Source organism: Passer domesticus, chromosome 3, assembly GCF_036417665.1.
Source record: "Passer domesticus isolate bPasDom1 chromosome 3, bPasDom1.hap1, whole genome shotgun sequence".
Taxonomy (NCBI): domain Eukaryota; kingdom Metazoa; phylum Chordata; class Aves; order Passeriformes; family Passeridae; genus Passer; species Passer domesticus.
The window spans coordinates 89,067,626-89,095,448 of record NC_087476.1 but is presented as its reverse complement, the minus strand read 5'-3'; the positions used below and the strand labels follow the sequence as shown (position 1 = coordinate 89,095,448).

Sequence of the window (27,823 nt, the reverse complement as noted above, 5' to 3'; positions counted from 1 at the left end):
GATGCTTTCATTCTCCTAGAAATATGTCAAAAAAGATTATATGAAAGTAAAGAATCCTTTAAAATATTTCTTATTTCTTTGGGGTTTTTTTTGTGTTTGTTTGTTTCGGGGGGTTTTTTTGTTTGTTTTTTTTGTTTGTTTGTTGGTTTGTTTGGGGTTTTTTGTGGGTTTTTTTGGGTTTTTTGTGGGTTTTTTTGTTTGTTTTTGTTTTGGCTTGGTTCTTTTTTTTTTTTTTTTTTTTTTTTTAAATCCTTTTCATTTTGCATACCCCTGCTTCCATCTCTATAGTGGACTAAAGGGATACAGATTTCCTTTGAACCTGATTTGAATCTCAGAGACTCGTAGGAGTTTGGAGCTGAAACTCTGGAATATGTTACTTGTTTGAATGGAGCAATTAGTTACAATCTACTTAAAATGGATTTTTATTCTTAATCCACACAGAATCAAAGAATCAGAATTCACTCAAGGGTTACTGGAAGCTCCTTGTAAAATGCATTTCTTGTCCACAGTGGCTTGTCAGAGACAAGTCCTTTGTTCATTAAAAGCATACTAAGAATTTAGCAGAACATGAAAGGGATTTGGTGAAATTAGAAGGCAAATCATCCTCTTGGTTATGAAAGTGAAGTGAGGAGGGTGCATTGGGGAAGGACAGTCTGAAGAGGGTACTGACAGTATTTTGGATGAACAGAGCCCATTTAGCAAGTGAAATTTTGTACTCTGTACTACTCATGGCAGATAGCATTGATTAAAAGCTTTGAGGGAAGCTTTCTGATGAATTTAGAAGTTTAAATCAAGCAACTTGGTAGTTTTCACAATCAAACCCAAGTATATTGGGTTGAAGTGGGGAATGGACAGTTCTAGGAATTTCCCCCTCAGAAACAGGGGAAGGTATGAGCTTCACAGGGCTGAAAATGTGAAGAATGAGCGAGGCACTGAGGCTGCCTGTGCAGTTGCAGGGGGCACATCCTGTCCCCATCCCATCCAAGCAAGGAGCGCTGAGGCAGGGAAGAGCCAGCAGACCATGTTGTCATATGGCTGATTCCCCAAGGTTTGCCTGTGAACAAAGCAGTCCTAGACAGACTTTATGCTGCCTCTTGAGTGGAAAGGGGAACACTGAAGTGAAAATATGCCAGAGAGCTACTGCATTGCTACTGGGGCCAGACATTCCTGCCCTCCACATATGCAGGAGCTCTGTGGTACACAGGGATATGCCATGGCATTCCTATGACCATGTTCTCTTCTCCCAGCACAGTGCCCGAAATTAAGGTTTCCTCATTTTTTACCTAGCAACAGAATTCTTCTTTTTTTTTCTTTGTTATAATTATTTAAAGAAAGAAATAATATTTTTCTGACACAAACCTCTTGGGAATTACATCAACCATATGAAATATAAATACATTCTTTCTCCCGTTGTATAAATAATGGATTAGGTTTTCACTGGAGGAACTGAGAGTAGGATTTAAGGACAACTTGTGTAACTCTCAAAGTAGGCTGTGGTGTACAGCAGCAGACTGTTATAAAACATGACACAGTAGGAAATGTGATTAATGTGTGATGGAAACCCCTTGGTAGATCAGGTCACACAAACCATGTACCCTGCCCATGGTTTGTGTTACGCTCAGTGAGCATCTGGATAGAAATAAACTGCTATCTGGTGGAGTGTTATTTTATCCAGTAATGTGTGATTTAATAATACAATTGTCACACAATTGTCTGTGTTTATGGAAGAAGAGCATTTAGCAGTTTTTAGCATAAAAACCAAGAATTTGAGCATAAAAGTGAACTACCATCCTTCCCTCAAGGAAGATACAAGTCTGATTTAGGGAGAACACCCAGAGCTGAATGTGAACTTGGTGTCCTCATACCAATTAGCAGCAGATGAGAAGCATGCTGCAGAGCAACAGCCTCTGTAAGAGCTCTGGGATGCCCACAGAGTGCCTGCTTGTTTTATGGGGCCAGCCAAGCAAAACTGCCTGCTTGGCATGTGCTCCACTGGGCTGGTGTTTTGTCACCATTGCAAGACATTGCTTTTGTAGAGAAGTAAATAAAACGTGACTGCCAAATCCCCTAGCATGAGTTTTCTAAATCTGGTGTATCCAGACCCCTGATTTGGAATTGCATTAAGACCTCCCAGGAATTATAACCTGGAACAATTCAAGCTTCTGTTGATGCATAAACAGTCATGTTTATGAAAACAGAGTAGCTTGGATCTGTTTGTCCCTTTTTGATTAGTGATGAGCTAATTTTATTTTAAAACTTTATTACTTGGTGCATGAAGGGACAGAGTGAGCTCAGTGGAGCTGAAATTTCCTGAATTATAATTTTAGCCCTGACTCTGGTTTAGGGAAGCATATTGGGTTAATCTAAAGTTGCTGTGACTTTTTTCCCAGTTTTCTGAGTCAGGCTTTCTTTCATATATTGGTGCAGGGAACATTGACAAATTGTAGGACTCTGCAACCTATAATTGATATTTCTTGTGATTTTGTTCTTTTTTTGTTGTTGTTGTTTGACAAGGTTTATAAGTCAAGATTTAGGCAAAATTTAAATATCAGCTTTCTTTTCTCTGTCTGAATTCTATAAATATTACATTTGTTGTTTACAGAAGTGCAATCTGAAAACTGACTTCAGAGAGAATTATCTAGGAGTAATATATATTTCCAGTGTGATATATTTTTATTGTAATGAATCATAAAATGGTCTGGGTTGGAAGGAGTCTTAAAGATTATCCACTTCTTACTTCCCTGCCATGGGCAGGGACACCTTACACTAGACCACATTGCTCAGAGCTCCATCCAACGTGGCCTTGAACACTCCCAGGGTGGGGCATCCACAGCTTCTCTGGGCAATCCATTCCAAGTTAAGTGAGGGACAGTTTTGTCTTGTGTGTTCTGAAAGGAAAAACTAGTTTTAGAAACAGAGCTTTGGTGTAGCTTACCTATACAAGAGCAGAACCAGAAATTAAGATAATAGGTTTAATTAAAACAAAAATCTACTTTTAAACCATCATGCTCAGAATCTTTAAATATGAATGCTGAGAAATAGCTAAGAAATTCATTAAATGTGCTCTATATTGTAGGAATTTTGTAGGTTGTGAAAAAAATGTTAAGCTACTTTGAAAATAAAATTTGTCAGATTGTTTCCAGAAAAATGGATTTTCTTTGGGAGATTTGTGTGCATATGATGTTTTTCTCATGAAAAATTTAAGACACTAAGACAAGTTTCTCAATGACATGCCAAACCACTTTGCTTTTTATTTGCAAGTTATTTTTCTAACAAGAAGGTAATGTTAGAAGAAGCTTTTTTCTAATTTCTAAAGATAAGCCTTTTTATGGCAAATTTTCCCTCTTGCCTCCTTTGAAGGGCGTGTTGTTCTGCTAAAAAGTGAAACAATGCCAGAAATTCTGGGATGCTACTGCTCCCTCAAAACATCATTGATCCTTCGGAGGAGAAAAATGTTTGAATTAAAACTCAGGCTTATGAAACTTTTCTGTAGGGTTCTGCCTGTGTGACCTTGTCCAAATCATTAAATACTGATCCTGGGAGATGTACTGAGAGCATTCCACAGGTGCTGGGCCCGTTGCTCTTTGTATTTAATTTTCTCTCTTCTGAGCGGACCAGCAGCAATGGAGCCGTCTGAGGAATTTGGGGTACTCTTTTACACAAGCCTGTGAAGACAAAATTGTTTCCATTGCAAATGGACAGAGCCATGAGCTGTATAAGTAAGCTTTGTTCAAAGGAACCGAAGCCTTTAATAATGAAGAATCTAGGCAGTCCCTTTTATGGTAGAAATCCCTGTTTTGCTCATCCAAGTTGTTTGGGCTTTTTTAAAGCCACTTCACTTTGAAACTTGGCCCATGTGAAGGAAAATGGTGTCATTTACAGGTGCTGTGTTGTGTTTACACCTGTGTCATTTACAGGTGCTTCAGCCTGTTAAATGCCCAGTGACAGACTAAGGCATAGATCAACCAATTGCTATTAACTACATGTAGTAGATGATAGGAGAGTAGCTCAGAGAGGATTGTATGACCTACATTTTAATTTAATTTCTCACAATGTTTGCTGTGTCATATGGTTAACCTGGTTAGCCTGTTTTTAACTGTTCTGTTCCTGCAGTTCTTTGAAAACTTATAATGTATGATGTGTAACCTATTGAACATCTCAAGTTGTTTGTAATTTAGGCTTTGGAAACATCTCCCCACGCACACAAGGTGGAAAGATATTCTGTATCATCTATGCCTTATTGGGAATTCCTCTGTTTGGTTTTCTGTTGGCTGGTGTTGGAGATCAACTAGGGACAATCTTTGGAAAAGGAATTGCCAAAGTAGAAGATACCTTTGTTGTGAGTATGCTGACTGCCTCTTTTTGTTCTTTTCCTACTTGTTCTGAATCTCACAAGTGAAATGAAAAGCCTGAAAAACAGGGTATGGCTCATTGTTGCAATCAGATGTACAGGAAAAGGTAGAAAGGACTTTGGCACAGTCTGAGCTTGCTAATGAACACCTCTGAGAACTGGGTGAAGACATATTCCCTACCATTGTTATGGTTGGGAAGAGGAATAAGACCCAAAGAATTTTCGTTTTGCTCTGTCCTTGTTACTCGTAAGCCTGCTGTGATCCTTACCCTTAAAGGTGTTTATCTAGATTGTGATAAGAAATGTATTCACTGAAATTTTTGAAGCAATGAATGCTTAGTAACCAGCTTGGTAGCTGTTTGCATCCGAACTGCAAGTGTTAGGGCTGGTTTTCCACATCAAGCCCTACCCTTGCATGCAGGACACCTTTTCTTTACGGAAAAGGTCTGACATGGCTTTGGCTTTGATGCAAAGCAGACTGGGCCTGTGCTAAGTAGTCTTATGCAATAGGCAAACACAAGCTTGAAAGCTTTTTAAGAAAAGGCATGCATTTTCAACATTGAAGCATCAGTTCTTGTCCAGACGAGGTACTGGAGAATAACATAGATTTCCATTGAGATTTGTCTGAAAAAGGCAAGAACATTCCATAAGAACATTTCATAATTTCTGGGTTTTCATAGCTGATTTTATTTTCTTAAAGTTATAGAAGTTCTGAGATCAATTTGTGCTTCTTTTTTTCTTGTAGAGATAATGATTTTCCTTTTTTTTATTCTGGGTGTATCCCTACAAGAAGAATGCCCCAAGATAAAAAGCAGTATCATCCCTTCTTTTGACAACATCTGAGTGAAAACATTGATCTAGATGTTGCAGTCTGGAACACTCTATAATTCTGTTATTAGCTTGCCTAAAGAACTGGGAGATGATGATGGGTCAGAGCAGGTGTAATAGCTTGTGTAATGTTGCCATAACACAAGCTATTACTCTGATTTGGGTTACAAAAGCTCGACCTTGGTCATGCTGACTGTAAACACAGTTCCCACTGAAACTTTAAAACAAGAAAACATCCATTGTGAACCACATGATTTCATTTTCAGTCGATTTCTGTGTAGGTTTCTTGTATAATCCCTTCTTTTAGGTTGAACTGACATGCATTGGAGGGATGAAAATGTCAAATTGGCTGGGCATGCAAAATGGAATTTTGCAGGGCTCTGTTCTAGCTGTAGTGCAGTTTAGAAAAAATTTAATAGCATACACAACAGCTAAATGATGTGGTTCATTAAATCTGCAGATGGTCTCAAGCTGGGGAGACAACTAAAACTTGGAGGATCAAAATGATCTTAAAATTTTTGAAAAGAAGTCTGACTAGATAGGATTAAATTTAAGCAGGACAAATACAAAGTAATATATGAAGGAATAATAAAATATGCAGCTGCATGCCAGGAAACAGCTGTCTAGGTGCAATTTTATGGAAATGTTCTGTGGACTCTAGAAGTTGACATGCTAACATGGGTTAATGTCATACTGCCATGGAAAATAGGCAAAGCATAAGAAAGACTCGTTCCATCCAATTTAGTGCTATTTTTTCATATCTGCTTTTGAGTACAACACTTAATGAAACATGGGCTAGTTTGCTGGTGCCAAGGGATTGCAAGAAAAATAGGAAGGGGAAGAAAAGGAAATAAATAAATTTGGGTTAAAGAACATGTAACTGATAGAGAACTCCTGTGAAAGTTTGCTGGAAAGAGAAAATTGACAATTTCTGTATTTGTCTTGGATAAGATCATAAACAGTACACTTAAACAGAAGGAGTTAAGATGTAGATTAAGCATTAGGAAAATTATCAGATGACAAGACTGTGATCACAGGTTGCCTGGTCAGTAATATATTTTCAGTGGCTTAGGAGGGTTTATTTTGTCCTTGGGCAGGTTTAGCTCTCTTGCATCCCTTCCAGCTCTGCTTTGTAGGATATGGTTTAGCTGATTATTTGATTGCAGAGAACTGCATGATTAAAATTCACCTTATTTAGTTGATTATTTGTGGATATACAAAATGAGAGAAGTTGCAGGTGCATGCACTACTTGAATATCTAGACAGCCCTCAAAACTTTTACATCATCAACTGTTGGTATTACTGAATCCTGCACATCCTGCTCACCTGGGAAGAGTCCAGCCCTGCTCTGCATTGACTGCTGTCAAATGTTTCCTAGGATAGTCATGCTTGCTTTGAAACCCTTTTCAGAATAAAATCCTGCTTGAATTTTCCTGTTTGTTTGAGAATTATAATGCAGTGTCCTCTAGAGCTATGTAGTGCACACTGAGGGGTGATGGGTACTGATGTGCACAGTGCAGTTTTATTATCAATGGGTTTCCTGTCTTTCCCCTTCCCTTTCCAGAAATGGAATGTGAGTCAGACCAAGATTCGCATCATTTCAACAATAATATTCATACTGTTTGGTTGCGTGCTGTTTGTTGCCCTTCCTGCAGTTATATTCAAGCACATAGAAGGCTGGAACACATTAGATGCAATTTACTTTGTGGTTATCACTTTAACTACCATTGGATTTGGTGACTATGTTGCAGGTAAGATGTTTTTCATAACTCTTTATCTTATAATGTTTTGCACATTGATATTTATTCTGCTTTTTTTTTTTCTTAGTTTTGGGACAGATGTATCTCTCTTGTAGTACCTCTCTCCCAGTTTCATCCTTCATGATTCACGTGATGGGGCCTGTCCTCATTTTGATTGATCAGATATAATAGAGACAGGAGGTGGAACAGTGAAATTCATGGTGCATTTCTCTGCCTACTGCTTTTTCCTCTTCCTATCCTATTAAAAATTAAGTAGAGTATCATTTAGGTAAGGGTTTTGTTTTATTTTTCTTACAGGTTGCAAAGTGCAAACACTAACAGAGCGTTTTAATCTGAATACATTTTTCAGCTGGACTTGTTTGAAATGCCTCACCCTGTGAAGTGATATTGTGTGCATCCTTTACTTTCAAAATATTCCAGAGCTCTCTTTCTGCCATTGAAATGTCTGTATTCTGTAGGATCTGCTGCATCCTCCTCTGTGACTCTTTGTCAGTACACATTTGCCCATGTGTTTTTTGTAATGTCAGGAGAAGTTTTAGCACAACCCATAGATGACATATGGTTTCATTAAGATGATTTGTAAATAACTTTGATATACTGAGCTAAAAAAAAGTCTGGGCCAGTTCTCTGTGTCAACTTTTTTCTTGAGAAGATGTCAGGGGTGTTAGTTCACCTCTTAGATTTGTGTAAGTATATGCTGTTTGTGCTGAAAAAGCATGTTGATCCAAGTCAGTGATGTATAGAGGTGAGGATGAGAAACTCAGAGCTTTGTGCTCCAAACCTGAGACTTGCTTTCCTTTGCCTTCTGCTGATACAGAACCATCATTTCTCTCATGAAATGCCTCTCTCACACCTCTGGACTCAGTGCAAGGCAGAGGTGGCTCACAAGGCCTTTTGTGCTGGTCTGCTCTCAGTGAGAGGCTCTGCTGGAGGGAATTGTTTTTAGTAGACACTCACATGCTCTGGGCTCCTCCTGTGTTGTGTCTGTGCCCATAGCTGTTGTGTGAGTCCAAGTGTGCCAATCCGAGGTTCTCAGGTTGGGTAACCCCTCTTGTAGATGGCTCTGAAGTTTTGCCTTGATGGCAGTAAAGGGCCTTGTCACTGGCAGAGATTTTTCAGGTTGATGAGATCCAACAAGGACCTCTAAAATGTCAGAACTGCTTGACACATTTGTAAATTATGTGGATAAAATGGGGATAAATTTAGTTGTTGAAGATACTAAGCTACTCAGGCAGCCTTCATTTTTAGACTGCTTGCAAACTTGTCAAAGATTCCTGTAAACTACAGAACTGAGCTGTAAAATAGCAAATCAAATTTCTTTTGACTTTTACATAGTTATTTGTGATGTTTCCAAATGTCTTTGTATGTGTCTTGACTTTTGCCTTTCCATTTTCTTTCCGTATTCTTTTTCTTATTTTCGTTTTGTCTTCAGAATTTGTGATTCTGGTCAGATAACAACTAGCATGAAATAAAAAATTTATGCTGTTTCTAAGTTAAGAATCTGGGTGTTTTAGACTTTCATTCCTGAAGGGTATGTGTATGACAGGGAATAAAAATGATAGTGTATAAAGGCCTGGTTATATTTACTGTAAAGCATTATGTGAAATGGCCCACTTGGCTCTAACTAGAACACTGAGTACATTCATCATTATTACCATTATAAATTTCTGTAGACTTTTCTATTTGTAGATCATTTGATATTTTTTTCCTACATTGTCTGCTTTTTAATTCTACCAGGAAACACTTTCTACAGAATGTCCTTGAACTATATTGTTCTATAGCTGATGGCCTTTTATGGCTCACTTGAAAGATGTTCTTTATTTCATTTCAAATCCTACTGTAAGTCCATTATTTCAAAGCATCAGAAATGTTGTCTAGTTTCTTTGAGCAACATGCATAAGACTTGTATTTGAACTGCAATATGTTATTGACTTAAAGGGGCAGTGGGATTTGTACTTGCAGAGACCATGTTCAAGAGAACAGGGTTAAATGGCTGTCTCCATCACAAATGGGAGGTTAACGTTCCCATGGGACTATATTCTGACAGGGATGAAGTCGATAGTTTAGTTTGGGTGAACTAAAATACTCTAGTTTTGGCCAGTAACTTGAAGGATTTTTCAAAAATGTGTTTTCTTTGCAATACATAATTGGCCAGTTACCTATTTTACAAAATTTTTATTTAAGGTGTTAATTGATTGTGCTTTGCATTGTAGAAGTTTTCAGTCATTGGTGTGTATATAAGTTCAAAATTATTTGAAGGAAAGTGACGTTGCAATTCTCAATAGAGCTGATAAAATTATTCCTAAAAGCTAGGCTTCCTTATTAATTTTGAGGAAGTATGCAGAAATTTTTTTCACCCCAACAAATTCATACCTTTTTTAATGATTTTTTGGTTTGCTTGTTTCTCTTTAAGGTAAGTCATAACTACAGAGTGGATACCAAGGGCCACTGATATTTTTGTGGGTTTGGGGTTTTGTCTGGAGAACTCTCCTTGAAGTTTAGGAAAACTGAGTGTCACAAACAAGTGAGAAATACAAAGAGTTAAGACCTGTATATAATTATATATAATTATATACAGGTCTTATACAGAATTATAAGGCTGTAATTATATTACAGCCTTATAATTCTGTATAAGGCTGTAAAAGAGGTGGTCATGATAGAAATTGTGGTTCTAGAGCATGCTGGTCTTGGTTCTGGTTTGCCATGGTGTGGCAAAAACCAGCAGACAGAATGATGCTTCAGTCTATTTGGTGCCTAGATGCAGCACATTTTGAAAAACTCACACTGCCATTAATTTATTAATTTTTCTGACTTTTTTCCTTAAAAAATACTTACAGTGAAAATTTCCTTCTTCCACTTTGCATTAAAGTCAAACTTAAAGCATAATGGTGGGCAGTGATGGTCTGACTTGCAATTAGATGGGAGTGTACTTCTTGCAATAAAAGTCAAATTGATAATTCTTTTAGCAATCTGGAGGCCCACATGATAATCCATATATGTGTGTCAGTTTTGGCCCATAAAGTTCCTTCAAAACACTCAAATTCCTATGTATTTGAAAAATTTAAAATATATTTTTCTGGGAACTGCCATCTCGGAGAAAAAAGCCATAATTTTACAAGCCCCCCATAATCCCATGGTAGTGTTAACGTTTGTGTTAGTGTGTGGGGAAAAATTTCCAAAATACCTATCATTTTTCACTAACATGAAACTTTCTGCTTTCTGGTGCCACTGCAAGTGAGAGCTGTAAAGAAGCCCTGAAGAACTTTCAGGAGGTAAAGAACAGAGTGTTACTCAACAGCTGTACCAAAAGGGAACTAAAAGCTGAAGATGTAATGGTATCATTACTGTAGTACAGGCTGTTATATTAGAAATTCTTTTAGTTCTCCAGGATTTTTTTTAACTTTGTTTTTTGTCCTGCAGACCATGTACTCTATTTGCAGAAACCAGAATGAGGAAACGTTCCCTTTGTTAGTCAGAGTCTAAGCTGTTATTTGGAGCCTGTGGAAACTTCAGCTGGAGTTTCCATCAGTAAGAAAAGCCTGAAGGAAACATAATAGACTGATCTCTCCTGGTGCATGCAAGGAAGGAAAAGATGAAAAGCCCTTGCAATTCATGTTCAAGAAAATATATGAACAGTATTAAAAAAAAATTGACTGCTTCACTATCTCATGAAATTACTTGATTTTTCAAATTCTTGGAATTGTTTAATTTTTTTTGAGGGAGAGAAATAATTTTTTGTTATTTGAAGAAGAATTATTGTAGCTTTTTGCAAAAAAAGAACAAAAACTGTACTACAGCCTGCACTGCCGTATCAATATCGGGACATAGTCAAACATCCCTTTTCTGATTTTTCAAGAGAAAACATTGACTTTAATATGGCAGAAGAAAACCCAAACAAAACTATTAATATGTTGTGAAAGAGAAAAAGAAATCTTCTCATGTTGAATGTGTCATAATTTCAGTACAATGAAATATATTTCTGGGTACTAAGATTTGCACTGAGGCACATGAATATATCAGTATAATTGGCGATATATTGTTCACATGTACAGATAAATTCTTTAACTTGCTGTGTAGTTTGGAAAGTATATTCAAATATTTCTGATGGCATTAATCTAACAGGTTTCAAAGCTAAATTAGGTGACATGTCCAAAACTTGACTAAATTAAGTAGAAGGCAAAAATATAAATAGCATATCAGTAGTCTGTTTCATAGTGGAGCATAATGATGATATAAGATTGACTCAACTGGTTCAGTGAAACAGATCACAGAATTCTGAAAGTGTTACTTTAAAAATGTATTCCAACTCTCATTACTTTTGTGGGAGTTTGGGATTTTTTTGGCTTGATTTATTTTCCATGTTTAAACCTTGATTTTTAATTCACTGCTTTTTCACTCTTTCATTCTGTAATCACCTCTGATGTATTGCCACTGTGATACACATACCTGGCTCTGCACTGTGTTGCTTGGCCTGAGACCCCGTTTGTACAGAAATGAGATATTTTAGTCTCATTTAATGTCACTGACCTGGGGCACTTGACCTGATGGTCATAGCAGCCCAGTTGATCTGCTGTCACTGTGTGATACCATGCACCAGCAGAGGGAAATCGCTGCCATGCTGAGCCAGGGGTGTGTTCAGCATCCTGGAGGAGAGCTCTGTGCCCTCCCACAGGCTCCAAGTCCTTTTTTGGCATTTAGAAGAGCTCTTTGCCTCCCCGGGACTCGGTGTCCATAATAGGGGCTCTCTGCTGTGAGCTGTGCTTTAGGCTGAAGATGGAGCACTGGCTTGTTTGATGTCTGTGCAGGACAGCATATGAGGAGTGTTTTAGATCTGTGCTTTGTTTTCTGAAGTAGCTCTCCATTTTCCATTGAGTGGCATCAAGTGGCTTCTCTGGCCTACTTACATTCCATCTCTGACAGTGCATCTTGGCCCAGCCTTCTGCATTTCCACGTTGCCACACGAACTAGTCTTTCTCTGTCTCCCCCCTTTTCTGCAGTCCTCAGAGGTAATTCCTTTCAAGCTGCAGGGCTGAACCTCCATGTTTCTTTGGAGTGGACAAATTACATTTCTGGATTAAACATGTTTGTCAGGTTTGTCACAACAGGGATGGTGGACAGCTACTTGTTATTCTGCAATTAAAATTGGATTATATAATTTTTCTATATCCAGAGTAATTTTTACTGTTGATGAAAAATTATAGACATTTCCTTGTTTGCAGTGCCAACTTTTGAATAACCCATAAATTTTTGCTGGTGTGGAACTAAGATACTCAGTGTTGACAGCACTTTCTATTCTCTCCTTCTAATTTTGAAGTAAAAATGCAAAGCCAGCCAATTTTATAGAAATAATTACATGTTTCTATTTTGAGCCAGTTACTGTAGAAAGAATGGGGAGAAAGAGTGACAACAGTGAAGACAATTATTTACTTTCAAAGGGCTTGCTTTACATAAATAAATAAAAAAATATATACTTGTAACCCTGAACTCTGACCTGAGAACCAGAATCTGTCCTAAAGCATGCCTGAGATATTCACTAATGTCTTTCTTCACTGAAACAGAGGTCTTGACTTTAGTAAGGAATATGTTTGGGCCCTAGAACAACTTAGGTTTTCCAAAGTGTTGAAAATCCCAAATAAAATTTACTTGGCAGATGTAAGAATGATGGCAGCAGCAATACAATAGCCTGTGATGATGATGGATAGGAAAACTGTTTTTCTCATAGTCTTCAAGCAACTTTAGATCAAATCTTTACCAGAAAACATCTTGGCTATAAACTGTGGCTGCTTTTGGTAACAGATTATGGCAGTGAGACCGCTAGATTTATTTTTCATTGTGGTTTTAACCCATTTTGGGTAGAAGCTAAAGAAAGCTGGGAAAAGCTTTGTCCCTCAGCCCACAAAACTGGGTTTGCCAAACAAGCAACAAACTTAATCTTCTGCCTTCTCAGCATTTTGCTTCCTAGAGGGCTGCATGAACCAATTTGCTTTGCAAAAGAAACATGATAGTGTATCATATTGATATGCTTTTTATGATGTTGCCCATAAAATCATTAGATTATCTCATGTACTTCAGTGCAAGTATATTTAGCTATGTATACTCATACCCAAATGCATTCATATCCATTTAAGTGAATTTTGTAGTTAATGAATTCTTGTAGTTTAAATTCAGTAGAGTTGAGTTGTGATCACATTTCTCTATGAAATCCTGTTTAATGACATTCCCAGGTAATTTCATTATGACAGTTTGAGCATCACAAGAGAGTTATGTCAGGACAAACATCCTCAGGTATGTCTCTCTCTCCCTTGAGATTTGATTAAATTGCAAAATCATCCAAGGAGTCCTTGAAATTCAGAAGCTGAACAGCTTATAAAGGTTCTAGTTTTGAAGCCTTATCCTAGAGTATTTATTTATACAGTCTTACCCTAGAGTATTTATTACTTAGTTCTTTATTTTTTCTTGGATACCTGTTGTCCCTTTAGCTTCAGGAGAGCTGATCTTCTTTGGGCATGGCTAGATGGAGCCATCTCCTGGCCAGACAGCACAGAAAACTTGGTTGAAGATGAATATGTCCTAAGTCTTTTCCCGGTGATTAACTTTGCTGTAAATAAAATAATTATAAACTGTGAAGGAAGTGCTTCCTGCAGACTGGCAGAGTTAGGTTCCAGTTTCAGTTTATAAACATCATATGCCAAAAATTAAAAACCAACCATGTGGGTGCTTTCTGTGATACTTTGTTGTGCATTGTATGAACAGCTGAAGAGGATAAACCACCAAGAGTGGCCCATTACTATAGCAGAGACATAGTGGTAATCAACCATTTTTTGAATTACGACAAATTTTGGGAAAATCATCCCTAAAATACAGTTTTACTAGGTTGACATGAGGGGGATGTTGTTGACAAATGATTTGGTGTTTTGCTTGTCTTGTGCTGTGACAAACTCAACCCCTTTGGTGGTTGGATGTCTTCTGTTCTAAAGAGATCCCTGTCTTCTACCTCTGTTTGGGACTACAAAGGCATCAAAGGATATCGACTTTCACAATGTGGATTCATCTCTTGGATGGCCGAGCAAACCATTGCAGCTCAATGCTTTTTTATTTTTTTAATGAAAAGATGTAATTGACATGAAAACAATTTCTGTCTGGGAGGGGTTCCATAAGAAGCTAGACATCAGTAAAATTCTTTGTTATTTGCATGTAATCCCAGTCATAATATAGCTAAATAAAAACATTATTCTCTATGAGAGTCAATCTCAGTGCCATAACAAAGTGCTTGGTATTTTGGGGGCAATTTTCCTTTGATTTGCTTCAGTATAGAATGCAGGTACATAAAACAAAGGACTATGTACCTGTAGAGGCTACTTTAATGTTCCTGAGAAGGTTTTACTGCAGAGTCTCTTCAGTTATGGGGAGATACACATATCAAACTTCTTGCAGCAGCCAAAACTAGAAGTCTGGTTTTATTTGTTGTAACACAGCTGAATTACAAGTTTATGGCTTCTGTTTTATTGCATGGCAAGATGTGAAATATGAGTAATTTGGTGCTGTCAGGAGCTCTGGATGAACATAACTTATTTTTGTGTGGAAATAGGACATCTGTTCCTTATAGCTGTATTATACCTGAAACCTCTATTACAGATACCTCTGAAATTTATATTTTTTATACTTTAATACTGAAAAGAAATGACTGGTGCTTATGGCAGTGGGATTCAAAAAACCTGCCTTCAGCACACTTCTTTTACCCACTTTTTTTTTTTTTTTTTTTTTTTTTTTTTTTTTTTTTTTTCTTTCTAGGGCTGGGGTGGGGGGTTGTGGTCAGTTCAACTCAAGTACTCTGGTTTCCTTCTGCAGAATGGAGAAGATAATGTTTGCCTACCCACCAGGGGCACTTGTTAATGCAGGTGCTACTCTTTCTTTACTGAGTGTAAAGATTTTATTTAAGTATTGAGATGTTATAAAGTTCTTGCAAAACCAGATTTGTCAGGATATGAACCCGTTGCATTCTTTGGAACAATACTTAAAGCTCTGGTACAGTGCTGTCATGTGGAGCAGGTGGCAAGTAATTTCATTCAAGCTATCTTCAGTGACCTCTGTCTTAAATGATAGTGTATCAGAAGTTGAATCAGTTTGTGTTCCTTCAACAGTTATTATAAATTGTTGACAATCTTTGTCTAAAATTTTCCAACTCCAGATGTTATTTTTAAGAGTGAAATAATTTATATAATTTGTTCAAATTAAAAAAAATATGTGCATGGGTAAAAATACAGAAGGTGTAAGAAACTTAAATTTGTTTTCTATGAAAACTAATTTAAAAACATCTTTGCACCTATAGCTGTTAAGTGTGAATTAATTTTTACTGTATTGTTTTTCAGGGGGGTCAGATATTGAATACCTAGATTTTTATAAACCAGTGGTGTGGTTCTGGATCCTTGTTGGACTGGCTTACTTTGCAGCTGTCCTCAGCATGATTGGAGACTGGCTAAGGGTCATATCAAAAAAGACAAAGGAAGAGGTAAGAATATTTTGAAAATATTCCTGTTTAAAAACTTTGACCGGAAGCCAGGTGAGCTTATAGCTGCTTTTGCTCCTAGGATACACAGGTCAAAACTGTTTGTGTATGAATTGTAATGCTGCAGCTCAAACTGTAGGAAACTTTTGGTAGCAAACATACAGCGTTTTATTTTTACATGTCTACATAGAAAATTAAATTAAAGTATTAAATTAAGTGTATATGAATAGTTGCACTTGATTTATGGGGAAAAAATCCTAAACTGCTGTTCTTGGTAGTAGGACGTAGGCCTTAATTTTTAAGGCAAAAATAATTCTGTTTTGTTCCTATAAGTGATGCAGGTATGTAAAAAAAAAGTACTTAAGCAGTTATATTTGAGATACCATGCTTTATAGTGGTTGGAAAAGAAATTTTTCATATCATGCAAGGTATTGGAATAAATTGTTTAACTATCTGTGGGTGTATTTTACCATAACATCTTCCACATAATTATTCAACATTTGTAGTTAAGTGTATTGCTTTCAATTGAAATATGTTTTCATTTGTAAATTTCACTTGTATTTATAATCCCAATGACACAACATTTTACGTTAAGTTTTGTCTTTTAAGAAAATGTCCTGGTTTTGAAAACATTTGAAGGTAAATAAAATTTCCTTCAATTGTAGCATGCATAGTTCAGGTTTTACTGGAAGTCTGAGAAATTCATTTTGTTTGAAGTAACATTATTTCCCTCTAATTTAGCTTGAGTTCTCTTGCACGCTTCAGTTGCTTTATGCTACTCAAATACAAAAACTCTAATTTGTTTTTGATGGAATGAATATGTTGGCTACTGTGCAGTGGCCTGCTACTTACATTGTTTTGAATAGTTTTCCTAGCTGTAGGGCATGGCATCAGTGCCTAGATGTATTCCTGGCAATCCTGGAGTTCCCAAAGCCTTTGCTCTGAAGGGTAGCTTTCACTGGCTGCAGTCCCTCAGGGTGCCTGCCACCTTCTGAGCTGGAGCAGGGGTGCTGCTGACAGCAGGCAGGAGGCTGGCAGCTGGGATCAAGCTGACATTGCAAGGAGCGTGGGCTTGGGAAGCCATTTTCCATTGCCCTTGCTGTGCTCATGGTTAGAGACAGCACCGTGACAGGTCTGCTCCAAGTGCACTTTTAGCAGGCAATTCATAACCACTTAGCCCTGATACAGAGGACAATATTTATGCGAACAGTTTCAGTTCAAGGGTGGCATCTCTTGCCACATGCTGTAAATTTGAAAGGGTATTTATGACTTCCCTTCCACAATGAGCTTTACTAATGCCCTCCACAGATAGGGATCAGCAGGTATCATCTGAGTGTTCCCATTTGCAGGTTCAACAGCTGGCACAGGATCACAGTTCTGTTTTCTAGAAAAGCACTGAGGGTGCCTTTAACAGCCAGCCTTACAAGGCTTACACTGGCTGCTGGGAAGCCAGTGCACCACCTCAAATGCCAGTAACCTGCATGGTTGTATTTGGTTATTTTGAAATTCAGAATTAGATTGGTCTCACCCATTTTCCCCTGCAATAGGAAGAAGTAGGAGAACACTGGCACAGTCTCCCCAGGGAAGAAGTCACAGCACCAAGCCTGCCAGTTTCACAAAACATTTGGACAATACTCTTAGGCACACGCTGGAATTTTTGTGTAGGACCAAGAGTTGGATTTCAATTATCCCTGCAGGTCCCTTCCAACACAGGATAATCTATGATTCTAAGAGTGGTGTTTCCTCTGGGCAGTGTCCTGGTATCTGACTCTTCTCGCCTTAGGGTATTTCCTAAATTGTCTTTAGTTTCTCTGGGTTACTTGTGTCTGGATGTTTTGGAAAAAATATGATGTGACTGAGACACTATGACTTCAGACTATGCAATAATATTCTCCAGGCTTGTTTTTGCTGTATTTTCTCAGGTACTGTTGACACATTTTAGTTCTTCACACTATTTCCTAGAATTAATCTGATCTTTAACCTCAGTTTTCTCATATTCTTTTTTGTTATCACACAGATATCTTAGTATCTTGACTATATAGTTGACTATATAACACATGGAGGTTTTAATCTTATAATGATGATAATATATGAAGAATGTTTGAAATTTGTAGCTTTTTGTGAAGCTATTTCAATATAGACTAACTCTGGGAAGGATTTAAAGACACATAAATTGAAGAAACCCAAGAATACCTCTAACACATCAAAAGCATTCCCATTTTTATCGGAGAAAACTCTTTGCCAGGTTATGCAGTGCTGAGCTTTCTTTTCTCAGGCACTGGGAATGTAATCTTTTCATTCTTTCTCACCTTTATAGCCTAAACAAGCATATTCATTTTGTCTACAACAAGGAAAATTTCATTCTTCAGATATATCAGAATACTCTTGGATGAAGCAGGTATTGGGAATTCTGCTGTATACAAGTCTCATCTGTGTTAGGTTAGATTAAAGACAGACATAACATAATTGGTGCCATTTGTTCAATTAATCATATCTCTGATGGTCAGAAATCTCTCTCCCAACTTCTTAGCCCATTGCTCAGGAGTGTGTGAAAATTCATAGCAGGAATAAAATGCTTTAGCAGTTTAAAATTCAATAGTTGTAAAAATGGCAGAGATCAGTTTGAGAATTGAATTATGAGATATACCTTGTGTGGTAATTAGAAAACACAAAAAAAATTCCATCTTCTATCCTGATGATACTTTGTAGCAAGAAAATAATAGAAATATATTGCATTTTGTTATAACATTGGCTATAAGCATTTTACAAATACTCACTTTTCTAAAGGTTTCATTTTATGATAAAAACTGCTGCTCTTAGCTTATTCTTGCTGTCTTCCTGGGAAAATCTGAGTGAAGATACTGAAGGAATTAATGGAAATGGAGTTATCAAGTCCTGTGCCAGCAGAAGCCAGATGAGACTGATTTTTTTGTCTTTTTTCCAGTTAAACCTAAATTTACAGTGGACTGTTCCAGCTTCTGTGGATGCAGATTATAGCAGAGAAACCTCTCTACAGTTCCAATATCCATGAGTGCAATGAAAACCCCTTGTTCAAAGCATGGAGTGTATTTTTTCCCCTGTCTTGGGGAAATATTGTCAGTCTTTTGGTAAATAGCCCCTTATACCTAAAACTAGCCTTTGAAGTGGGAAATAATGTTATAAATTAAAACCTATTGAGATGGAGAGCCCATGAAAAAATCTACAGAACTGTGATCAATGCACTCTCAAAACTGAAGCAGTATAATGTATTTCTTAGGAAATAGGCTGCTGAAAATCTTCCTAAAAATTATGGGGATTGTTATGGGTATCGACAAATAAACAAGGTTTTGTATAGGACTTATATCCTGCTTTCCACAAAGAAAACAGTAGTCTAACATGTTTAGATACAGGAGCAGATCATTCAGTAGTGATCAATTGTGCTGGTTTCAGCAGTCTAAGCAGCAAAATCTAGAGAATGTTACCTGAGTCCAGAATGAGACAGAGAGGTTGCACGTGTTGTTCTTTGCTTCCCCCCAACAACCAAAACTAGATATCATCAGAGGGATATCTCTTTTGGCAGGCAGATGTAATATTTTTGCCTTTCCCTGTAGTCTAAAGTAAAAAGTATCAATAAATATCAGCATATTTAAGGCATGAAGGGAAGTCCTCCTTATTCCAGGGAGGAACCATGCCGTTAGTGGATATCACCTAAAATCTGTAGTTCTATTAATATATTTTAATGTAGTAGTGTTGTTATTAGAAGAAGTTTACATAAGACTTTGAGGTAATAATGCATTTCACTATGTCAACAAAATAGAACATCTATATTCTTTCCAATATACTAGCGGGAATGTTTGCCATATGCAAGTGGAACTGAGACAAAAAAGAAGTCTGATCAGAAATGCACTAATGCAGAGAACTGACATATTTTGAAATTAAAATCCAGATAACCAGTATGTCAGTCAGTTGCTCTGGTGGCTTTTGTCTCCCGAAACACTCTGGAGAACTTTAAATGCATCAAATGGGGAGGGAAGTGAAAGACAAGTAGAGACAGCAGTGGGAGTTTTAGAAGGATAGATCTGGAAGCCGATCATACAGTAAGATAGATGAAATGTCAGAAAGTCACTGGAACATGCTGTGTGCTGTAATCTTAAGTAGGCGATCTGTCTCTGAAGTTCAGCCTCAGCTATACTAGCTTGCCTTAAACTCCCTCCTCTTCATTATTCTCTACACTCTGATTACTCAGAGCACTTTTCTGATTTTAGTCTCTTTGAAAGATAAATTTTCAGCAGGATTTTTTTCCTTGTCATATTTTTTTCTTTTACTTCTGTATGCATAGCTTCTGAATTCCAGAATTTTCAACAAAAAATGCCTACCCAACCAACAATCTTAGGCATTTGGGCTATAGATCCTGGAGGAGCCTGTTCCCTTTACTGTGTATCAGGAGTCCAGGTGACAGACTTACGTTAGACATCAGCTCAGTTTGGACAAGTAATTTTTTTATTCTGCCTGTCTGTCTTTTGAATTGAGAAACATGCAGCCAGCTTTTAAGACCAAGCCTAAAATTTCGTGAGAAGTAGGACATTCACTCCTTGTGGAAATTCAGGAGGCAGCTGCTTTATTTGATATTTATAAACAAATTCAACAAATTAGACTCATCTGAATCATCATTCAGTTTAATCTTCTTGGCACCAGTGACAGAGCTGTCACTCAAGTCTGTCAAAACAGAATTAGACTTGTCATGATGATGCTGTGGAGATTATTGCACTCCCTATATTATTTGTTGCCTTTTTATCAGCTTTAGGCTGAAGGTGCTCACCCAACAAAAGGGACCCAGCGTAAAGAGAACTTGAGCTCATTTCTCATAGCCCCCAAAGAGAGAATGTAGATGTAGTCTTGCATGCATGAAAAAAATGGCAGACTCAAGTGAGAAACAGTTTTGAAGGGTTTTCACCCTCCAGACCGATTGTCCTTAGAGGCTGAGTAGTGAGGGTCTGTGACCAAAGAGGAGGAAGAAGCTGTTCAGTTGTTCAATGAACTCTTGACCTGGCTCTCCCTGTTTCAAGAAACAAAAGCAACCAACCCTCCTACCTCCTGGCAAAAGAAAGCAGACAAGCAATCCAAAACAAAAAAGAACAGGCAAAACCAAAAAAATAAACCACCCAAAACAAATCCCAACAAAGCAAAAACCCCAAAATCCTAACCAACCAAAACCCAAAAAACCAAACCAAACTGCAGCAGTTTTGCAAATTTTATATCCCCAAGTTCACTGAATTGGTTAGGCTTGTGTGATGGAAATCTGTTCCTAGAAAGCACTGAACTGGAAATATTTGTGGGAGACAAATACAGTGACAAAGCCATGGCGTGAAAAGTAATTTTGCAAGACAGTGATTAATAAGGGTAACAATTCTAAGATGTGTAAGCAGGGAATCATTGAGTTTGTGTAGGAAAGTGGTGGTACTGCTGCAGATGTTAAAAAGTATATTACTGGAAAACAGCCCCTAGATTTGTGGTCTAAACTTTAGGAAGAATGCAGAGAGCTACGAAAATGGCAAGGAAAGCATCTGAAGAGAAATCTGGCTTGCATTAAGAGCTTTTTTTTTCCCATTACATCCAAGATGTGAACAAAAGTCTGTTTGGGAAGGAACAGCCATGTTCAAAAACATGATTATTTTTAATAATTTCTATGAGATGGGTAGAAATATAAAACCTTTTTACAGACAAAACAACTGCATGTCTCCAGTCAAATTTGACTAGCAACAGGACAAAAAATTAAACCAAAACAAACCCAAAATAAAAGCTGGGAGTACAGTCTCTCTATAGCAGCCCAGAGTCTCAGGGATGTTTAAAGAGTGGTTTTGGTGCAAGGAGGAGATGGAAATTACTGACTGCATTCTGAATGCAATTTGTTCTCTTCCTTTCTATGAGTTTAGGTTATCCTGGTGATGTTCCTGAATCTGCCCTAGCAACAGTCTGTAATACTGAGTTTCTATATTGATCAGTCTTTTAAAAGTCTGCTGTGGCAATGTGTGCAATAATGAATAGGAAAGAACATCTTGTTCTGAGAATTCCAGGAAAACTAAACAGCTGATGGCTTTTGACACCTTTTTTGAGATCTTTCCTCATAGTTTTATGTACTTTGGACATGTGATGCTTGTTTCACTTCAGATTCAGCACACACACAGATAACATCTCCACAGTTTTGCTGTGGTTATGTTTATATTTGTATCATGCCTCTTAGCTGGGCATACCAAGCATTTAGAGACTGCTGTTTTGTTACTGCATATTGAGTGGCAGGTCCTGGTGGGGTGCTGATTACAGGAGATGTGCTGCCAAGGACACTTCCATGAGGAGCAGCATGGCCCAGGGCATGGGGACTCTGTCAGTGTCTGTCATGCCAGACTCTGTGCCTGGCCCTGCTCTCCCACAGTGTTAAGGGAAGAATTATTACAGTGAAGGCTGCATGCAGCAAGGGAGTGAAGGCAAGAGCTATTGAATTTGCAAAAATAAAGCTAGAGCAAGAAACTTATACTTCATAATAAGAGAAATTGATTAAAGAGAGATCAGTTATAGGAATGGCATTTTCTGGAGTTAATTACCCATGAAGATTCCCAGAATATATATTATGGTGATCTACATTGAGAAATCTTAAATTTTGAAGGTAAGATGTAATTGATCCTTTGTTACAGCAATAAATATATCTGTGGTTTATTGTAGGCTGAAAATATTCCAGATTAAATATCACTGATATCTTCATGATTAACATTCCTGAAAATCTTACTTTTTTTTTTTTTAGGATAATCTCAGTGCTTGGATATTGTTAGGAAAAGACAGCAGAACATGTTACTAATGCTGAGTATATGAATCTGATAGCTGTCTTGAGGATGAGTTCCCAGACAAAGCAAGTTCAGCAGAATGCCCTTGCAAGTAGGTGTGTTGACGTTGAGGAAAATGCTTTGCAATTGCAGATAAAAGGGACCAAAAAAGCTATAGAATACTGCCTTTCACAAGAGATAGTTGTAAAACTAGTGCTGAACAGCCGAAGTAAAGCTTTAATATTTCACACAAATATCACTAGAGATATTGACACTAGAAAGTTAAGAAATAAACAGTTCTTTCTGGTACTTGACCAAGTAGTTACTATAATAATTCCTTACTACCAAGTAAAAATTAGAAGCTCTTTTTTATGTTTGTTCTTTTTTAGAGTATCTTTATAAGCTAAAAAAAGTCCAGTGAGTTTATGAAACAATTGTCTCTTTCCTCTGGGAGAAAGTTTAGGCAGTCATTCAACTGCCTGTGGCTTGGATTTCATTATGCTTCTAGTATAGTTTTTAAAATGTTTGCTATTCCTGGCTGCAGCCAAGTTGTTGGCTGTGTAGCACAGGAAGAGGAGACACACTGTTCCCCTGAATCACCTTAGGCTCACATGGTAGAGCTTTATTCAAACTTAAGTATTTTCTTGTAGCTAATACAGGTGCATGTCATTCACTCTCACCAGGTTGAAAGAGGGGTTGGATGGCTCTCTGAGGCACTGAAACCACTAAATAGAACTGATTTTTAGAGGAAAATTTCAACATTTTATTTTTAATTTTTGTCATTGGAAGTAAATAATGAAGCAGAACAATAGAGAGTGAGAAAATCAGGCCTATAACTTGTCTGTACTACTGAGACTACACACATGCAGATCTATAAAAAGACATGTCTGATGGACAATATTCAATAATAGCTCTGAGGAAATACCTAGCATAGCAGTCTTCATATTTATGGAAAAAACAAAAGGTGAAACAAAATAACTGTGTTGACTCTTAGTATATCTGTTTCTGTTTTGTAGGCACGATTTTTAATGCTGTTTTTATTTTGTTGAATCAAGCCATGATAAAGGAAAAGGCCATTTCTTGCATCTGCCATCTGTTACATCTCCACAAAACATATTCCCACAACTGCCACCATAAATGTTCCTCCACAAATAAAATAATCAAAATTTGTGGGCTTTCTGCATTCCCATTGGAGAATGTGGTTTATTTCATCCAAGGCATCAGATGTGTTCATGGAAATTATGTGGGTGAAACAAAACAGTCATTGCTCACCAGAATGAACTCACAATCCTTGCTTATTATGGGACTCAACAATCCCGTTTCTAACAGGAGACCTTGTTCCCAAAAATTTCTGACCGCCATGGCTACAAAAATACAATTGTCTATTTAATTGAAGCCTTACCCCAGAGGATGACAATTTCACAAAAGAAAGTCTTTTCCCCTCTGATATTTATCTGAAAAACAGAAGGATGTATATACCAGTGAGTGGAACCAAAAAAGGCTTCACTTACTGCTTTGTGTGTGCCATTCATCTTGAAATCAAGGTCTGGTACCTTGAAGACCTGGTGAAGGAAAGCTACCTGCTGCAGAACTGAGATTCTGATAGGATGAAGGCATAGAAGAGGGTGGTTCATCATAGAACATGGTGGACCTGGGAAAGCTCAGCCTGGGTATCTCATTAATGCCTGTGATGTTTCTTGCGTTTTGTGGCTGTTTACCTTTAAAGACAAGTACAGCACACTCTGTTCTAAACACCTCTCCATAGGTATTTTGTGTTTGTACCAATAACATCATAATAGCAGAAATACTGAAAGCCAGATCATTGCTTTGGGAATTTTAGATGAACTATAAATGCAATTCACTTCATATGCAGGAAAGGCACAGGTTTCACTAAAAATGTTTGTGAAGCTTCTCTTTTTCTCTTCTGCACTCTGGTCTTCTCTAGCCAATGGAAACTGAGGTAGAAATTTGTGTCCAGCAGCAACTTGCATGGGAAAACGCAGCATATGCTTGCCCAGACCTGCAGGAAAGTGAGATGGCAGATAGGAAACCCTTCTGATGCACTCAGGGATAAACCCACCCAGCAGCTGAGTTGTTAAACCCATCACCCCTCTCTGCACCTACATTTTTTAAAGGAACTTTGTGAACAATTTCTGTGAACACTGGCTGAATTTCCTGAGAGCTAAGGCAAAATGCTGTGTTCTGTATTCTGCTGCCTGCATATTTGACAGTAATGCACTTTCTAGTTTTGTCTGAGTAGCATATCATAGAGAGGTTAATTGGATGTGTTATTTTTAAGTAGCAGGATAAAGTACACTGCAGAGGAAAAATGAAGCTATGAAAATTTGGAGAATGCATTAGGGATAAATGCAAGAAGTTATATACTGGGCAACATCTAGACCATTAAGAATATCTGTAAGGATGGGCACCTGTTTTTCACCCTAAAATGTAGTCAAATGGATACCACCAGCTCATCTACTTGCTCTTTAAATTCAATTTTTTGGCTTACACTGACATGCTTGTCACAAAATGTATGAGCCCTGTATGCCAAAGGGAAACAATATAATGCTCAACTATGACAGAAAAAGCTGCACACATTACTTAGAAATATATGTTTTCATTTTCTTGCATGACATATATATAATGCTATTTTTTCTTATTTTCTACTCAGTGGTACACCTCCTCCTGAGTATATAATAGCTTTCATATAATATATCTGAGCTCCATCCATATATTTCTTCTGACTTTGTAAGCAGAAGTAGATTAACTGATCTACTGTGATGTCAGGGTTTTTCAAGAATATCCCTGTGACAGAGGAGCAAAACTAAGGCAAAGTTAAGTTAGGCAAGTGCATTTGTCTTGGTCTATTTAAGGATGTCCTTAATTATGGTTTTGATTGTTTGTTTTCCTGCTAGAGCACAGATGTGGCTTAATTCAAAATACAGATTACTTGTATACAGCCACATGGCTTGTGCTTTCCAGGTACTTAATAGGATGACTGGTCTTCCTGAATGGTGGAAAGTTTTGTGTGCATTAGCATTTGGATAGTTTTGTGAGTGTCCAGAAAGATTCTCAAACTCTTGACAAGTATAAGGAAAAAGAGCAAATGTACTGAAGGATAAGGCAGGTGCTTCAGTAAATTCAAATGGTTTTTTAGTTTCAACAGTAGCATCCCCTTGGACATTCTTGCATTCCGGTTTATGCTGTTGGCCTTTACCCAAGTGTGGAGCTCAGCTGGACAGAAAGCTAAAACACAGTAGCAATGAAACTGCATAGGAACTTTTGACCCTACTAGAGATATTGACTGAGAGCCAGTTCTAGAACATTATTAATTTAGATGGATTTTGGCAGGAGTAGTTGAAGGAGTGGTGGCTTAATGTCCATGTTTCTTTTTAGTTCTGTCAAATTCAGTATATCTGTCTTGAAGTTATATTGGTGATCGTGTATGTGTGCAGCCTGGGAACTGTTTGGTCATTCGGGAAGTTCATGCATTAATTTATTAGTGTCTGTTTTTCACTACAAAACCCCCCAAAAAGCCCAATAGTGACTTTAACAAGAATGAGTAGAGCACTCTTCACAAATGGTTCAAAGGCAGTTTCTCATTATATGCTGAACAAGTAAATGTGACATCATCACCACAGGCACATAAATTGGTACAGACATTTGGAGTTGTTACTGGACATGACCTGTGGTATTTGAGACATCCTCACAGGGTTGTTGGATATGGTGCAGATCATATGGGATACCCTGGCAGTGTTAGCTGGAAGACAGGCAACCTGGGCTGGGCAAGGAATTGGGTCAATGCTATTCATTTGTTGGAAAAGTTGTGGGTGTTGGGTTTTGGGGGTTGTTTTGGGTTTCTGGTGTCTTTTTATTTTTACATTTTTGTTGTTCTTGTTGTTTTCTGGTGAAGTGTGCTGTGTGGAATACTTAGTTTTGTTACTATGTACCATAATTCTTGAGAACTTGTTATTGAGGCTTGTCTTCCCTGAAATCATAAGGCAGTAGGGTGCTGCTCCCTGCTTCTTAAATACATAATACAGTTTTACTTGCTGTTGATGTTCAGCATAGCTAGGTTGATACTCCTTGTGAAATATGTGTAACACCTTCCAGTCTAATTTGGATTTTGATGTGGAGGAAGTAATTCAGGAGCTGGGATAGGGACCATGTCCCCATTACTAGTAGCATTTCTCTTCCCTGAAGGTTAAAGTGAGAAGCATCACCAAATTAGTGCTGCTTCTTGTATGGCTGAGTCAGGTGCTATTACTATGACATGTTTTTCCTACTGCTTCTGAAATATTCTGTGACATTCAGCCTTATGTTAAGTATGTAGTTGTCAATAATTTCTGTGACTAAGAGGCCTTGTCCTCATGTCACACTGTCCCCAACTATGACAGCTGCAGAGTCTACAGAGCTGTGCTGTAACGAGGCAAGAGATCTAGAGAAAAGTAAATTGTTGTTACAGTATGCAGGTATGCCAAGAATTTAATTTCTTTTGAGCAGCACATGCAACTGGCATGAGACATTTTTCGGTCGTTAGAGCCCAGATGAAGAGGAGCTGTAATGCAGTCTGTTAAAATGTCATAACCTAAGGACAGAAAGAACCTGAACATATTAGAGATATGTCCCTATGGATTCAGGAGGGATCAAATTATATAAGCAAGGTACTAATGTGCACTGGTTGTCAAAACAGTACATTTCTTTTCTTATAATCCTTTTCTTACAACCCTGCTTGATTCTGGAAGTGCTATGGAATTAAGAGTTTTGTTTCAAAGAGGTAATATTTTTGAATGCATCTCAATTCACATGAAAAGTAGGGGCCAAAAGCAGTGATTTGGGGCATGCATAGTTCAAACAGCACTGAACTCCTCGGTCTTAATGTGTTCCAATTCTCTCTGTTTTTGTACTAATGCATCTTGATTCTACTTAGCAGTAGCATTAATAACAACATGTTTCAATTTGTATTTTTCTCCTACAATTTTAATATAAACCAACATCACAACTTTGGTGTATGGGCAGGTAGAGTTGTGTCCACCATGCTAGTGTTCCACACCACCTTAATTGGAATGAGTCTATCTCCAAAGGCACATTTATTGATGCTCTTCAGCTGGCTGCATGAACTTGCTTCCCCAAAGAAATCTCACTAGATTCAGATATCAGATATCCCAACTACTACAATTTTAAGATTCTCCTGAAAAACTCAAATTCCCAGAACAGCTTGCCCTGTGCACGACAGGTCCATCACCAGGAACATTCTGAGCCTATCCTTGAGTTTATCACACAAACTTGCTTACTTCAGAAGCAAGGCCAGTTGATTTTCTCTCCTGGACAGATATGAAATCACGTGGGAACATTAAAAAAAAATTGAAATATTACTTTTAAATCCTGATAGCATCTCTTGAATGTGCCCACATGCAATGCCAGATATGTGTGCCTGAGCAAAATACCTAGTCTGTTAAAAGCTTACACAACTGGTGAGTGGTACAAATATATACAGTAAAGAGGAAACCTGTGTACTGGCTCTTTGCTCCCCCTAGACAGAGCCATTCTCCAGGACCTGGGCAACCTGCCTTTAGTAAGGCTT

The 27,823-nt window shown here is 37.7% G+C and overlaps 1 protein-coding gene and 1 long non-coding RNA gene across 10 annotated transcripts in view; one reads left to right on the top strand and one right to left on the bottom strand.

Annotated features, from left to right (window-relative positions):
- The window catches only part of KCNK2 (potassium two pore domain channel subfamily K member 2), a 128,977-nt gene that overhangs the window by 97,335 nt on the left and 3,819 nt on the right, over positions 1-27,823 (top strand). For all 8 annotated transcript variants that reach the window (XM_064414223.1, XM_064414227.1, XM_064414225.1 and 5 more), the window contains 3 exons: positions 4,179-4,339; positions 6,744-6,930; positions 15,309-15,448. In XM_064414223.1, coding sequence (XP_064270293.1) covers positions 4,179-4,339; positions 6,744-6,930; positions 15,309-15,448 — 488 coding nt within the window. The remainder of the gene's footprint in view (positions 1-4,178; positions 4,340-6,743; positions 6,931-15,308; positions 15,449-27,823) is intronic.
- LOC135297067 (uncharacterized) overlaps positions 2,669-27,823 on the bottom strand; it is a 39,163-nt gene continuing 14,008 nt past the window's right edge. The window contains exons 3-4 of one of the 2 annotated variants that reach the window (XR_010359086.1): positions 13,404-13,537; positions 2,669-2,888 (exon numbers count right to left, since the gene is read on the bottom strand). This is a non-coding gene — a long non-coding RNA (uncharacterized LOC135297067). Of the gene's footprint in view, positions 2,889-11,881; positions 12,070-13,403; positions 13,538-27,823 lie in introns of those variants that run through there. The other variant, XR_010359087.1, reaches the window with a different exon arrangement.